Below are 12,951 nucleotides of genomic sequence, written 5' to 3' on the forward strand. Positions count from 1 at the left end.
GCCAAACAAGATGCTCGGCTTGCTGAAACACCCAGTGGTCCTTTCGGTGGAAATAAACGTCAACTTGTTGGTTTTGGCCGTGGCTGGGTTAATAAGCCGGCTGTGGGCCCTGTCCAACCCCCGAGCTGTAGTGTAAGCAAACTGCTTTGTATTTTTATTACATTCTGTTTCCTCCCCTCCACACAAGCACACCCTAGTTTGCTGTTGCTCTTGGAGCCTGTTGGTGTTTGATGTCACAGTGCCCGTAGCCCTTTTCTTTAAGTATCCCGTGTGAAGTCTACATGCCTTTCCCTTCTTTGGTATTTCAGTTTCGACGAAGTTTACTACGGACAGTTCCTCTCTCTGTATATGAAGCAGATCTTTTTTGTGGATGACAGCGGCCCACCGTTTGGTCACATGCTCTTGGCCTTAGGAGGTAGGGAAGTATCTCATGGTACATTCAGACTTGTAGCCTGTCCCATCACAAAGGCTCAGCAGAGGTAACTGTGTGACATAATTAAGTTCAACAGTTTATTCCTAGCCAGAATCGGAACCCAGAATGATTTACTAAATCAAGTTTTGTGATCGAGGATGAGCTTTCGTGAGTCACATCTCACTTCTTCAAATATAGTTAGAGGGGAGAACGGAGTGATTTCAGATGCTTAACGACAAATAGCAGGCAAATGATATCTGAGGGAGTGAGCAGTGACTCACAAAACCTTATTCCCTGCCACAAATTTTGCTTCTGGACTCTTGTTCTTTTCTAATACAAGTGTTGTTTTCTTGCTCTTTTCTACTGCTACAAACAGACGTAACACGGCAACCCGTCTTCATTTATTTCCATGGAAGTACTATAACTGTGAACACGTTATAACCGACTGTAACCCTGAAATATTCCGTGTGACGTTTGTTAATAAACTATTTTTTTGAAGTCACGTGCTCTTTACCGTTAGCTCTGATACGATTTATATACACTCCCAAGTTCTTATCGTGTTCTATTTTCTCTCATCCTTCCCTTCTGTTTCAGGTTACTTAGGTGGATTTGATGGGAATTTTTTATGGAACAGAATCGGTGCTGGTAAGAGACGGTTTTTTACCATGGCTGTGAGTCATCCCACCTAGAGTGCTTGTTGAGTGCTCATGTGACCTTAGCAATATTCCTTCAGGTGGGATGCAGACAGGGGTGGGATTCTAGCAGGAGCTCCTTTGCATATTAGGCCACACACCCCTGATTAGGGCTGGCGAGTGGGGTTCTGCCACCAGAGGCAGAACCCCGACACGTGCCCAACACCCTCCCCCTGGAATACTTATTGTGTGCGCAGCATGATGACGTCACATGGTGACATCATCATGCCCCGTTGTTTCTGGGCATTGAGGGGCCAGGAGAGTTCTTCTGACCCCTTAACACCCAGTAACAATGGCACTTTCAGTCCTGGATGCTCTCTTAAGTTCGGAGAGCGTCCAGGACTGAAAGCGCCGCGTTGTTTCTGAGCACTGAAGGGCTGGAAGAGTTCGTCCGACCCCTCAGCGCCCAGAAACAACGCGCCCCAAGAGCCGGCGCCCAAGGCAACTGCCGAATGTTGACTAATGGATGTGCCGGCTCTGCCCCTGATGTAACCAATCCTCCAAGAGCTTACAAAAAAGAGCCTTGTAAGCTTTTGGAGGATTAGCTACATCAGGGAGGTGTGCCCTAATATGCAAAGCAGCTCCTGCTAGAATTCTACCCCTCGATGCAGATTAATTCATCCCAGGGATATTTATTCTATGATGACAAAGAACTGTCCTAATGCAGTTCCCTTTTTAAAAAAGTGCATTTATAGCCCACCTTTTCCCCTGATGGTGACCCAAAACAGCTTATATTGCTGGGGGCACTTACAGTTGATCTTATCTTCTTGTTGTGCTATCTATACTTGTTTGCAGATATTGGGTTGTTGGCATACATGTACTGTGTAAATGGGTATTTCTCAGACTTGTTAACTGAAGAAGAAGAATTGCAGATTTATACCCCGCCCTTCTCTCTGAATCAGAGACTCCGAGTGGCTTACAATCTCCTTTACCTTCCTCCCCCACAACAGACACCCTGTGAGGTGGGGTGGGGGCTGAGAGGGCTCTCACAGCAGCTGCCCTTTCAAGGACAACCTCTGCCAGAGCTATGGCTGACCCAAGGCCATTCCAGCAGCTGCAAGTGGAGGAGTGGGGAATCAAACCCGGTTCTCCCAGATAAGAGTCCACACACTTAACCACTACACCAAACTGGCTCTCATCCAAACTGGCTCTCAAACTGAGGACAGCTCCCCCCGCCTCTAAATTTAAAATGGGAAACATGTTTCATTCCTCTGCCCAAAAATGTTTGCTTTCAGGAAGATGCGGGGAGAGATGGCTCTTCAGGTGTGCAGAGCCCACGTTTCTCTCTGAAACGTCACTGCAGTTTAGAGAGAGGGTAGAAAAAGAAGACCGGACATGAATTACTTGATATCAACCTGTCAGAGGCCGTAATGATGCTGCAAACGAGCGTCTGGTTTAGGATGCACAGAACATCTGGAGCTCTCCATCTTTGTTTCAGGCACTGTAGGTGCTCAGCTGCTCTGCAAAGAAGGCTCGAAATGAGGCTCAGATCTTGTTATTTTGCATCTTTAAACTTAAGGATTTAAATATCATCTAACTTATTTGTCAATGCCAGGTTAAAGATCAAGACTGTCTTTTGCAGGGCTGGTGTGTGAGAGTCGACCGAGTAGGTGGCACTTAGGGCGCTACCTGGCCTAGGAGCGCCACCAGGCGCCCTCTCTCCTCCCTGCCCAGTGGCTTTTGCATTCCCTGGGTCTGTTACAGACCTGAGGAAGGCGAAAGCTGGCAGCACCTGCACAGTGTGCTCCTCGGAGCCTAGCTTCTCAGACTGCACTGCGCAGGCACTGCCCAGCCAGGCTCCCCGCCCCCCCCAACGCAGTCTTTTTGAGACTGGGGAAGCCTGGGTGATGTTGTGGGGGGGGGGGTGACAGCGAGCACACTCAGAGCCCTGCTTTGAATACACCCACTGCCACCTTGCCTAGGCGGGGAGTGAGGCTCTGCTTGGGGCGGCAGAACCCCCAGCGCCAGGCCTGGGCTTTTGGAAAAGGCTAACCCACAGTAATATTCCAGAATCAAGCAGTGGCATTTTATTGATTTGTAAGCCATTCCATTCCTAGTTCAGTTTGGGTCATCAGGACAGATTTTTGTCCTCAAGAGCACTGTGTCGAGATCTCTTGCCATGTTTCTTTCTATTTCTGTATACTGAATATGTGTGCCTTGCTTTGTCTACTGGGGAAACAAAAGCTTTGTACTTCTTGAGAGAAGCCTGGTCTTCAAGGTCTCTGTTACCTCATGATGTGTTTTTGAAAGGGCTTGTAGTGTGAGAATGCCAGTGAGTGGAGAGCCAGTTTGGTGTAGTGGTTAAGTATGCAGACTCTTATCTGAGAGAACCGGGTTTGATTCCCCACTCCTCCACTTGCACCTGCTAGCATGGCCTTGGGTCAGCCAGAGCTCTGGCAGAGGTGGTCCTTGAAAGGGCAGCTGCTGTGAGAGCTCTCTCAGCCCCACCCACCTCACAGGGTGTCTGTTGTGGGGGAGGAAGACAAAGGAGATTGTGAGCCACTCTGAGACTCTTCGGAGTGGAGGGCGGGATATAAATCCAATATCTTCATCTACCTTATAGGGTGTCTGTTGTGGGGGAGGAAGACAAAGGAGATATTGAGTCGCTCTGAGACTCTTCGGAGTGGAGGGTGGGATATAAATCCAATATCTTCATCTACTTCACAGGGTGTCTGTTGTGGGGGAGGAAGGGAAAGGAGATTGTGAGCCGCTCTGAGACTCTTCGGAGTGGAGGGCGGGATATAAATCCAATATCTTCATCTACCTCACAGGGTGTCTGTTGTGGGGGAGGAAGGGAAAGGAGATTGTGAGCTGCTCTGAGACTCTTCGGAGCGGAGGGCGAGATATAAATCCAATATCTTCATCTACCTCATAGGGTGTCTGTTGTGGGGGGGGGAGGAAGGGAAAGGAGATTGTGAGCCTCTCTGAGACTCTTCGGAGTGGAGGGTGGGATATAAATCCAATATCTTCATCTACTTCACAGGGTGTCTGTTGTGGGGGAGGAAGGGAAAGGAGATTGTGAGCCGCTCTGAGACTCTTCGGAGTGGAGGGCGGGATATAAATCCAATATCTTCATCTACCTCACAGGGTGTCTGTTGTGGGGGAGGAAGGGAAAGGAGATTGTGAGCTGCTCTGAGACTCTTCGGAGCGGAGGGCGAGATATAAATCCAATATCTTCATCTACCTCATAGGGTGTCTGTTGTGGGGGGGGGAGGAAGGGAAAGGAGATTGTGAGCCTCTCTGAGACTCTTCGGAGTGGAGGGTGGGATATAAATCCAATATCTTCATCTACCTCACAGGGTGTCTGTTGTGGGGGAGGAAGGGAAAGGAGATTGTGAGCCACTCTGAGACTCTTCGGAGTGGAGGGCAGGATATAAATCCAATATCTTCTTCTTCTTCTTCTTGGTAACAAATTATATTTGAACTAACCTCGCGCCTAACCCAGAAGGCATGCACGTAACGGCTATATGGAAAGTATATAGCTAACTTACGTGTGATTGCACTTCAGTTTCAACACTGGACTCGCCAGTATCACCAGCAGGGCTTTTTTTGAGCAGGAACGCAGTTCTGGCTAGCTTAGTGTCAGGGGGAGTGGCCTAATATGCAAATGAGTTCCTGCTGGGCTTTTCCTACAAAAATAAAAGCCCTGGTCACCAGTCTATCTTACAATAAACACTAATCCGGTTCACATGGAGAGCTGTTATTATTGAAGATATTCCTAGACCTGACACTCTATAAGTAATAACGCTTGGCACTTAACAGAGCCCTTTGTTAATCTTTGACGGTGTTCATGTACATTAAGTCAGTCATCCTTGTCAGCAAACAGCCCTGTAAGGTCAGTGCATGTTATCTTGCAGATTTCATTAGACAGTCAAGCCATCGTGTGAAGGCAAAATGGTTGCATTAAACTGTCCTCTGCATTTGATTGGCAGTTTTGCGAGGAAGGTAGGCAGTGATATCTGCCTGGCATGCATGGTGAGTGTATAAGTGACAGTTTGCCACAATAAATTAGTAAGACTTCAAGACCTCGTGCAGGACTTTTTTGCCAGGTCAAGGATTTTTCCTGCATCACCCTTCCAACAGCAGTTCAATATGCTCTGCTGAAATCCTATTCTTGGGGGAGAGACCTCGCAAGAACATGATTTCAGGGGCATTTTGGGTTACTGTGAGAGGGAAAGGTGAGGAAACCACACTCCTAACTCCCGCAGGAACATCTAGCTTGGATTTCCTCTGGGTAGCAGTTAGATACAGATATGGTTAAGTGCAATGTTCCCTCTAAGCTGCAGAGTCTTGTGAGAGAAAATTCTACTTTGCGAGCTACTGACGTTAAAGTTGTGAGCTACTGCCGAAGTAGTTGTGCTCTGGGGTCATCTTTCCTGAGCTAAGACAAAAATGTGTGAGCTGGAGGCTAAAAATCTGTGAGCTAGCTCACGCTAACTCAGCTTAGAGGGAACACTGGTTAAGTGCAGTAGAAAATCACAAAGTACAGCTGTACAGTTCTGAAAGAGAGAGAGCTCCAGTATTCTAGAATTAAGGCTAGATTTTTTTTTTTTGCAGGGACATGTCTGTCTTGCCCATTAGCTTCTGACTGTTGATTATGCTTTCCCCTGTTGCAGAATATAGTTCCAACGTCCCCATTTGGACCCTGAGGCTGTTGCCTGCGGTTGCGGGCGCACTGTGCGTTCCTCTGGCGTACCAAATATTGGTGGAGCTGCATTTTTCCCATCTTGTTGCTCACGGAGCTGCTCTGCTCATTCTGTTTGGTAAGCATTGCCCGCTTCCAGTTTGGTGTAGTGGTTAAGTGCGTGGACTCTTATCTGGGAGAACCGGGTTTGATTCCCCACTCCTCCGCTTGCAGCTGCTGGAATGGCCTTGGGTCAGCCATAGGCAGTTTGGTGTAGTGGTTAAGTGTGTGGACTCTTATCTGGGAAAACCGGGTTTGATTCCGCACTCCTCAGCTTGCAGCTGCTGGAATGGCCTTGGGTCAACCATAGCTCTTGCAGAGTTGTCCTTGAAAGGGCAGCTGCTATAAGAACTCTCTCAGCCCCGCCTACCTCACAGGGTGTCTGTTGTGGAGTGTGGGGAGGTAAAGGAGATTGTGACTGCTCTGAGACTCTGAAATTCAGAGTATAGGGCAGGATATAAATCCAGTATCCTCTGCTGTCTGTAGGCCCTCAGCCTCCCCAGCTCTGTAGAAAAATGACTTTGCAAATTAAACAAAGGGGTGGGGGAAATAGCTTGTTGAGGGCTGGGCAGCAGGCACACAACATTGAGAGCAATTGCGGTCAGTTAAGGGAAAAGAGCTTTGTCTTTGTGAATCCCTAAAAAATATTTAGAATCCTGGGAATTTTAGGAGGTAGGAATGGGATTTCCAAATCCCTCTTTCCCCCTGAATTGCAGTCCCTTTCAGACCACCTGCTTGTATGATGCGTATTTCAAATGCAGAGTATCTTTCTCCTTTCCCTTCTTTCCCTAACAGAGAACTCCCTGATCACTCAGTCGAGGCTGATGCTACTGGAGTCTATCTTAATCTTTTTCATCTTGCTGGGCGTTCTGTCCTACTTGAAGTTCTATAACTTGCAGAGGCAGAGGTAAAAATTCCTTTAAAAGTAACCTGTGAGTAAGATATCAAAATATGTCTCTTCCGGCTTTGTTTTGTTTTTGTTCTCTGGCTAGTTTGCAGTGTAAGCCGGCTGGGGGAAAAACAAGGTATCAGCAGGGGTGGAATTCTAGCAGGAGCTTCTTTGCATGTTAGGCCACACCCCCTGATGTAGCCAATCCTCCAAGAGCTTACAAGGCTCTTTTTTGTAAGCTCTTGGAGGATTGGCTACATCAGGGGTGTGTGGCCTAATATGCAAAGAAGCTCCTGCTAGAATTCCACCCCTGGGTATCAGTATCTACTACATTTTTTTTTGGAGGGAGGGTTATTCCATATTCAGGATAGTTAATGCAAATATATAATCAGTGGCTTTTTTTACCTCCATTAGGGTGATGGCTGGGAAAACTGAATTGGTTCTATCCCTGAGTGTATTTAGTCAGATTTCTCACCTGTACTTCCTTCTTTCTTTACTGATGTATTGCCCCTCAACCATGGGATATTACTTATTGTGGGGTCACCCTCCCGGTTACCTTTACCAACTTCAGAATTTAACACTACGTAGAACCTTCTCACTTGCTAGACTTAATGCCCTCCCCTCAGCGATCCTAACAGGAAGAGTGAATGGCACACCTTTCCTTAAAAGGTTATGTCCCTGCGCAAGTAGTGCCATTGAGACAGTATCCTATATGCTATTAGAATGCTGTTACTACATCAGTGTATGGCATAGCATTTTATCACCGATTCTTGGTAGTATTTCAGATCTACCTGACATGCACAAATTGCTTTTTCTGCTAAATAACACTGCCGATAATATTCCTGAAACTGTTGCAAAGGTCCTTCAGGCAGCTGTACTTATACTTAGGACTGCGGTAAACGAAACTGTTTTATGATAATTTAATTCATAACCTATTTTAGAATGGCATTGAAATGTGGAACTACGTTTTTTAAACGTGTATGCTTCATTTCTGCATTTCTTTTTATCTTTTGTCTATGTTAATATCTTTTTGTAATGTCAATAAAGGAAATGGCTGTGTGTGTACTGATGTATTGTCTCATTCGTGACATGGCTCAGAGCTCAGTCTGGACCAGGGTGGCCAAATTTGCTTAATGTAAGAGCCACAGAGAATAAATGTCAGATGCTTGAGAGCCACAAGACGTGAATCTCAGATGTTTGAGGGCAGGCAGGCAGGAAGGAAGGCAGAGGAGGGGAGGCGGTAGAAAGAAAGCAACTTTAACTTTAAATGCATTCTCCAAGCTGCTGGCTGGCTTGACTTGCCGAAGTAATTTAAAGGGAGAAATGTCTTCTCCGAGCTGGCCAATGGGCGGTGGGGGCTTTGAGAGCCACACAATATATGTGAAAGAGCCACATGTGGCTCCCGAGCCGCAGTTTGGTCACCCCTGGTCTGGACTATCAGAGCCCCCAGAAAATTGACCATATCCTGGGGTATTTGCAGCTGGATTGTGTCCACAGCTTTCTCATTGTATTGAATGCTTCTTCAGAGATCGGGGAGTTAAAAATGGTGGGGTTTGAACCCCTTGCCAGTATTTACTTACATACCTTTCTTGGGTTTCTGGGGTTTTTTTCATCCTCTTATTCAAGTCCCTTTTCTGCGAGATGGTGGTTTTGGCTTTGCTTAACCGGAGTTTCCTGTGCCTGCGCAGTTGGGTAAGCGTTATTATTATTATCATTATTTCCTTCTTGGTGAAGGTGTTGTGCAAGTTCAGCAGTTAAGGGAAGGAAGGCACAACAAGAGCTTTATGAAATTATCAGCGGTGTGATGCAAATGATTGGAGTTTGTTTTTCTCAGAACGTTCGAAGGTGGGGCTGCCCAATGAAATTGATGAGTAGCTCGTTCAGGACCTGCAAAAGAAAATGCTTCTTTATACAAAGCATCGTTATAATTGACTAGATGCAGTGAGAGCCAGAAGTTTAGACGGCTTTGAAAGAGATCCAATCGATGGAAGAGATCAGCGGCTCTTGACCACGATGGCTACATGAAGCTTCCACAGTTCGGAGCAGCGTACCTCTGAATGCCAGTTGCTGAGGCATGATGACGAGGGAGTTACGTTGCTTCTGGGGGCTTCTCAGAGCTGTGGGCAGAGGAAGACCGAATGCTTGTGGTCTTCGTTGCCCACTTTCAGTGTTAGGAGCAGGGGTGTCAAACTCATTTGTTATGAGGGCCGGAACTGACATAAATGAGACCTTGTTGGGCCGGGCCATGTATGTACCTATTTAAGATTAGGTAGCGGAGATATAAACTTTATAAAGGACACAGACAAACACAGTTAAAGATTTTTAAAAATTTAAAACAAGCTTAAAACATTAGCACTCATTGGTCTTAAAGATGCTTTCTTTGTATTTCTCCCATGGGATCCAAGGAACTGGGCAGAGGAAGTTCTGGCTCTTCCCTTCCTTCCCCAGGGGACCATGAGGGAGAGGAGCCTCAGCCAATCGAAGGCTTGGCTCAGTAGCTCTGCTGTGTGACTGCGGCAGCCTGGCAAAGCAAGCTCTTCCTCTCCAAGGAAGGAGCCTCAGCCAATGCAGAGAACGGGTTTTGCTCTGTAGCTCCTGCGCGATTGAGCAAGCCTTGCAAAGCAAGCCGTTATGCAGAAGGAAGCAAGAGAGAGGGAGAAGGAAGCAGATGACAGCCAGTTGCTTGGGGGCCTGATTCGGCCCCCAGGCCAGACATTTGACACCCCTGGTTAAGAATCTCTAATAAGAGCTGCCTGTTAAAATTCTCAGCAGCCGTGCTGTTATAGTTGTTGGTGCATTCTTGGAGGGTGTGCTTGACTTATCTTCTGTGATCATGCTGCCCCGGCGGCTTCGTGTCCCTTGTCATGTTAGATCATTTTCAAAGGCGCTTTGAAAGGCACCAGTACGAAAGTATTTTCCCCTGTGAATGTTTGCATGCTGAACGCAACATGTGGTGGGTGGTTTTGGTGCACTTTATCCGCTTTCGATACTGCTTCCGCAGGGTGAAATACACGGGCCTCTTTACCTATATCCTGCTTTTGACGATGACGGGATTGCACTTGTGGCAGCTGGTTGGCGATCGGAGTTTACCAAATGTAAGTCAAAATGCTTGTACTGCTGAGGGTGCTTTGTGTTTCTAGGAGGGTGTGGTCAGGGGAAAAAGCTCTCCCAGAGCTCTTGGGATCTGTCATGGCAATGCTGAAGCAGAGGCTGTTTTCCCCTGAAAGGTGTCGAGCGCATGCAGTGTTTCCCCTGTACTGGCTGTGACAAACACCACAAGGGGAGCTGGGTTTGCCAGAGCAGAAGGGTCGGGAGGCCACCAGCCCAGAAAAGTTGCAGTATTTTGGTCAGTCTCTAGTTGTCTCATATTTATGAGCTTCCACCCCTACTGTATTTGTTTCAGAGAGTAGTAGTCTGCAGTATAAGAGAGGGATTGAAGTCTAGCAGCCCCTACAAGATTCTTTCAGGAGTATGAGCTTTGAGAGAGCTCACTCCCTTGGTCAGATCTGATGAAGGGGACTTTGACTCCTGAAAGAAGAAGAAGAATTGCAGATTTATACCCCACCCTTCTCTCTTAATCAGAGACTCAGAGCGGCTTACAAATCTCCTGTATCTTCTCCCCCCACAACAGACACCCTGTGAGGCGGGTGGGGCTGAGTGGGCTCTCACAGCAGCTGTCCTTTCAAGGACAGCCTCTGCAAGACCTATGGCTAACCCAAGGCCATTCCAGCAGCTGCAAGTGGAGGAGTGGGGAATCAAACCCGGTTCTCCCTTTTAAGAGTCCACGCACTTAACCACTGCTCCAAACTGGCTCTCCATATCCCAAAAATCTTGTTGGTCTCAAAGGCACCCTTAGACTCAAATCTATCTTTTCTGCTTGATGTTATTCATTTGTGCATTGCCTCAAGTCTCTTGAGGAAGGCGGTTTCCTAAATAAACCAATGAAGCTGTCCGCTGAGCTGGAAGTTGTATATTTCATATATTTGTCGGTTCTGCATCCCTCTTTTTGACCAGGGGCCCCAAATTAGCTCACAGCGTTTGCAACAGACTCAGACTTAAAAGTGGAGGCCCACTGGTAGATGTGGGACCAGTCCCACTGAACTGGGATCTCAAATGCAGCTGTGTCTTCACCTCCCTGGCTCCCTCCATCTCCTGGCTTGCGCGGGGGCACTCTTCCAACCTAGGAAACTTAAGGAAGGGAGCCAGTTTGGTGTGGAGGTTAAGTGCGAGGACTCTGATCTGGGAGAACCGGGTTTGATTCCCCACTCCTCCATGTTCAGCCAGCTGGTGACCTTGGGTCAGTCACAGTTCTCTCAGCTCCACCTACCTCCCAGGGTGGCTGTTGTGGGGAGGGGAAGGGAAAAGAGATTGTAAGCTGCTCTGAGACTCCTTTGGGTAGTGAAGAGCAGGGCATAAATCCAATTTCCTCCTCCTTTTTTCGTGATGCTTCGGAAGAGGTGAGGCTTGGCCTGCAAAAGCTTCTCTTTTTTGTAAAGTACCAAGGGAACTCTTTGTTTTAAATACAATTTCACAGAAAAGGGAACTTCACTGTTGTAGAAGTTGCGAAGAACAAATATGTTGGTGAGCCTGAAAGGTCCTAATCAGGGCTTTTTCTTGAGCAGGAACGCACCGGAATGCAGTTCTGGCTGGCTTTGTGTCAGGGGGTGTGGTCTAATATGCCAATGAGGTCCTGCTGGGCTTTTTGAACTTATGGTTAAGTTTGGAGCCAGTTTGGTGTAGTGGTTAAGTGCGCGGATTCTTATCTGGGAGAAATGGATTTGATTTCCCACTCCTCCACTTGCAGCTGCTGGAATGGCCTTGGGTCAGCCATAGCTCTGGCAGAGGTTGTCCTTGAAAGGGCAGCTGCTGTGAGATTCCTCTCAGCCCCACCCACCTCACAGGGTGACTGTTGGGTGGAGGGGAAGATAAAAGAGATTGTAAGTCATTCTGAGATTCAGAGTATAGGGCTGGGGTATAGATCCAATATCGTTGTCTTATTATCATTATCTGGGAGAACCAGGTTTGATTCCCTACTCCTCCACTTGCAGCCTCTGGAATGGCCTTGGGTCAGCCATAACTCTTGTAGGAATTGTCCTTGAAAGGGCAGCTTCTGGGGGAGCTCTCTCAGCCCCACTTACCTCACAGGCAGTGTTCCCTCTAAACTGCAGAGTCTTGTGAGCAAAAATTCTACTTTGTGAGCTACTGGTATTAAAGTTGTGAGCTGCTGCATAAATTATTGGGCTCTGGGGTCATCCTTCCTGAGCTAAGACATGTGTGAGCTGAAGTCTAAAAATCTGTGAGCTAGCTCACGCTAACTCAGCTTAGAGGGAACACTGCTCACAGGGTGTCTGTTGTGTGTGGGGGGGTAAGGTAAAGGAGACTATAGGCTGCTCTGAGACTCTTGAAATTGAGAGTGAAGGGCGGGGTATAAATCCAATATCATCATCATCTTCTTCATTGCCTGGGCTGTTATGCATTACCACTGGGATGGTATACAGGGACAGAATACACAGCCTTTGTCATCTGGCAATATAGGTAATGAATGACCAGCTCTTCGTGGGCTGGATAAGAAACCTAAACAGGCAAGTTCCATCCCGTGGTTCATATGTTCGACGCCCCTGCTGTAGGGCATGAGCGGCTTCTCTTGCAGTTGTTAAAGAGGACCACAGGAGCAAAGAAATAAGGATAATTTCCTTTGGTTTGGGGACTGGATGGCACAGCAGGCGTCTCCTGAACTGCCGCCTCTTGCATGTTACAGAGCCACGGGTTAAGAGGGCCTGAGCTTCTTCCACGAGGCAGAATTGAGAAGAGCCTTTTGCTTTGCCAGACTGAGCATGAAAACGTGATGCTAATAACAGAGAGCCAGTTTGGTGTAGTGGTGAAGTGCGCAGACTCTTATCTGGGAGAACCAGGTTTGATTCCCCACTCCTCCACTTGCAGCTGCTGGAATGGCCTTGGGTCAGCCATAGCTCTGTTATCTGGGAGAACCAGGTTTCATTCCCCCATTCTCCACTTACACCTGCTGGAATGGCCTTGGGTCAGCCAGAGCTCTCTTATCTGGGAGAACCAGGTTTGATTCCCCCCTCCTCCACTTGTACCTGCTGGAATGGCCTTGGGTTAGCCATAGCGCTCTTATCTGGGAGAACCAGGTTTCATTCCCCCGTTCTCCACTTACACCTGCTGGAATGGCCTTGGGTCAGCCATAGCTCTCTTATTTGGGAGAACCGGGTTTCATTCCCCCCTTCTCCACTGCTGGAATGGCCTTGGGTCAGCC

At 47.6% G+C, this 12,951-nt stretch overlaps 1 protein-coding gene across 2 annotated transcripts in view; it reads left to right on the forward strand.

Moving 5' to 3' along the window:
- Positions 1-12,951, forward strand: part of POMT1 (protein O-mannosyltransferase 1) — a 34,894-nt gene continuing 21,943 nt past the window's right edge. The window contains exons 1-7 of one of the 2 annotated variants that reach the window (XM_060250979.1): positions 1-132; positions 309-415; positions 1,007-1,057; positions 5,721-5,867; positions 6,584-6,695; positions 8,304-8,369; positions 9,679-9,772. In XM_060250979.1, coding sequence (XP_060106962.1) covers positions 11-132; positions 309-415; positions 1,007-1,057; positions 5,721-5,867; positions 6,584-6,695; positions 8,304-8,369; positions 9,679-9,772 — 699 coding nt within the window. In that variant the 5' untranslated portion in view covers positions 1-10. The remainder of the gene's footprint in view (positions 133-308; positions 416-1,006; positions 1,058-5,720; positions 5,868-6,583; positions 6,696-8,303; positions 8,370-9,678; positions 9,773-12,951) is intronic. The other variant, XM_060250980.1, reaches the window with a different exon arrangement.

The sequence above is a fragment of the Heteronotia binoei genome, chromosome 12 (genome assembly GCF_032191835.1).
Source record: "Heteronotia binoei isolate CCM8104 ecotype False Entrance Well chromosome 12, APGP_CSIRO_Hbin_v1, whole genome shotgun sequence".
Classification (NCBI taxonomy): domain Eukaryota; kingdom Metazoa; phylum Chordata; class Lepidosauria; order Squamata; family Gekkonidae; genus Heteronotia; species Heteronotia binoei.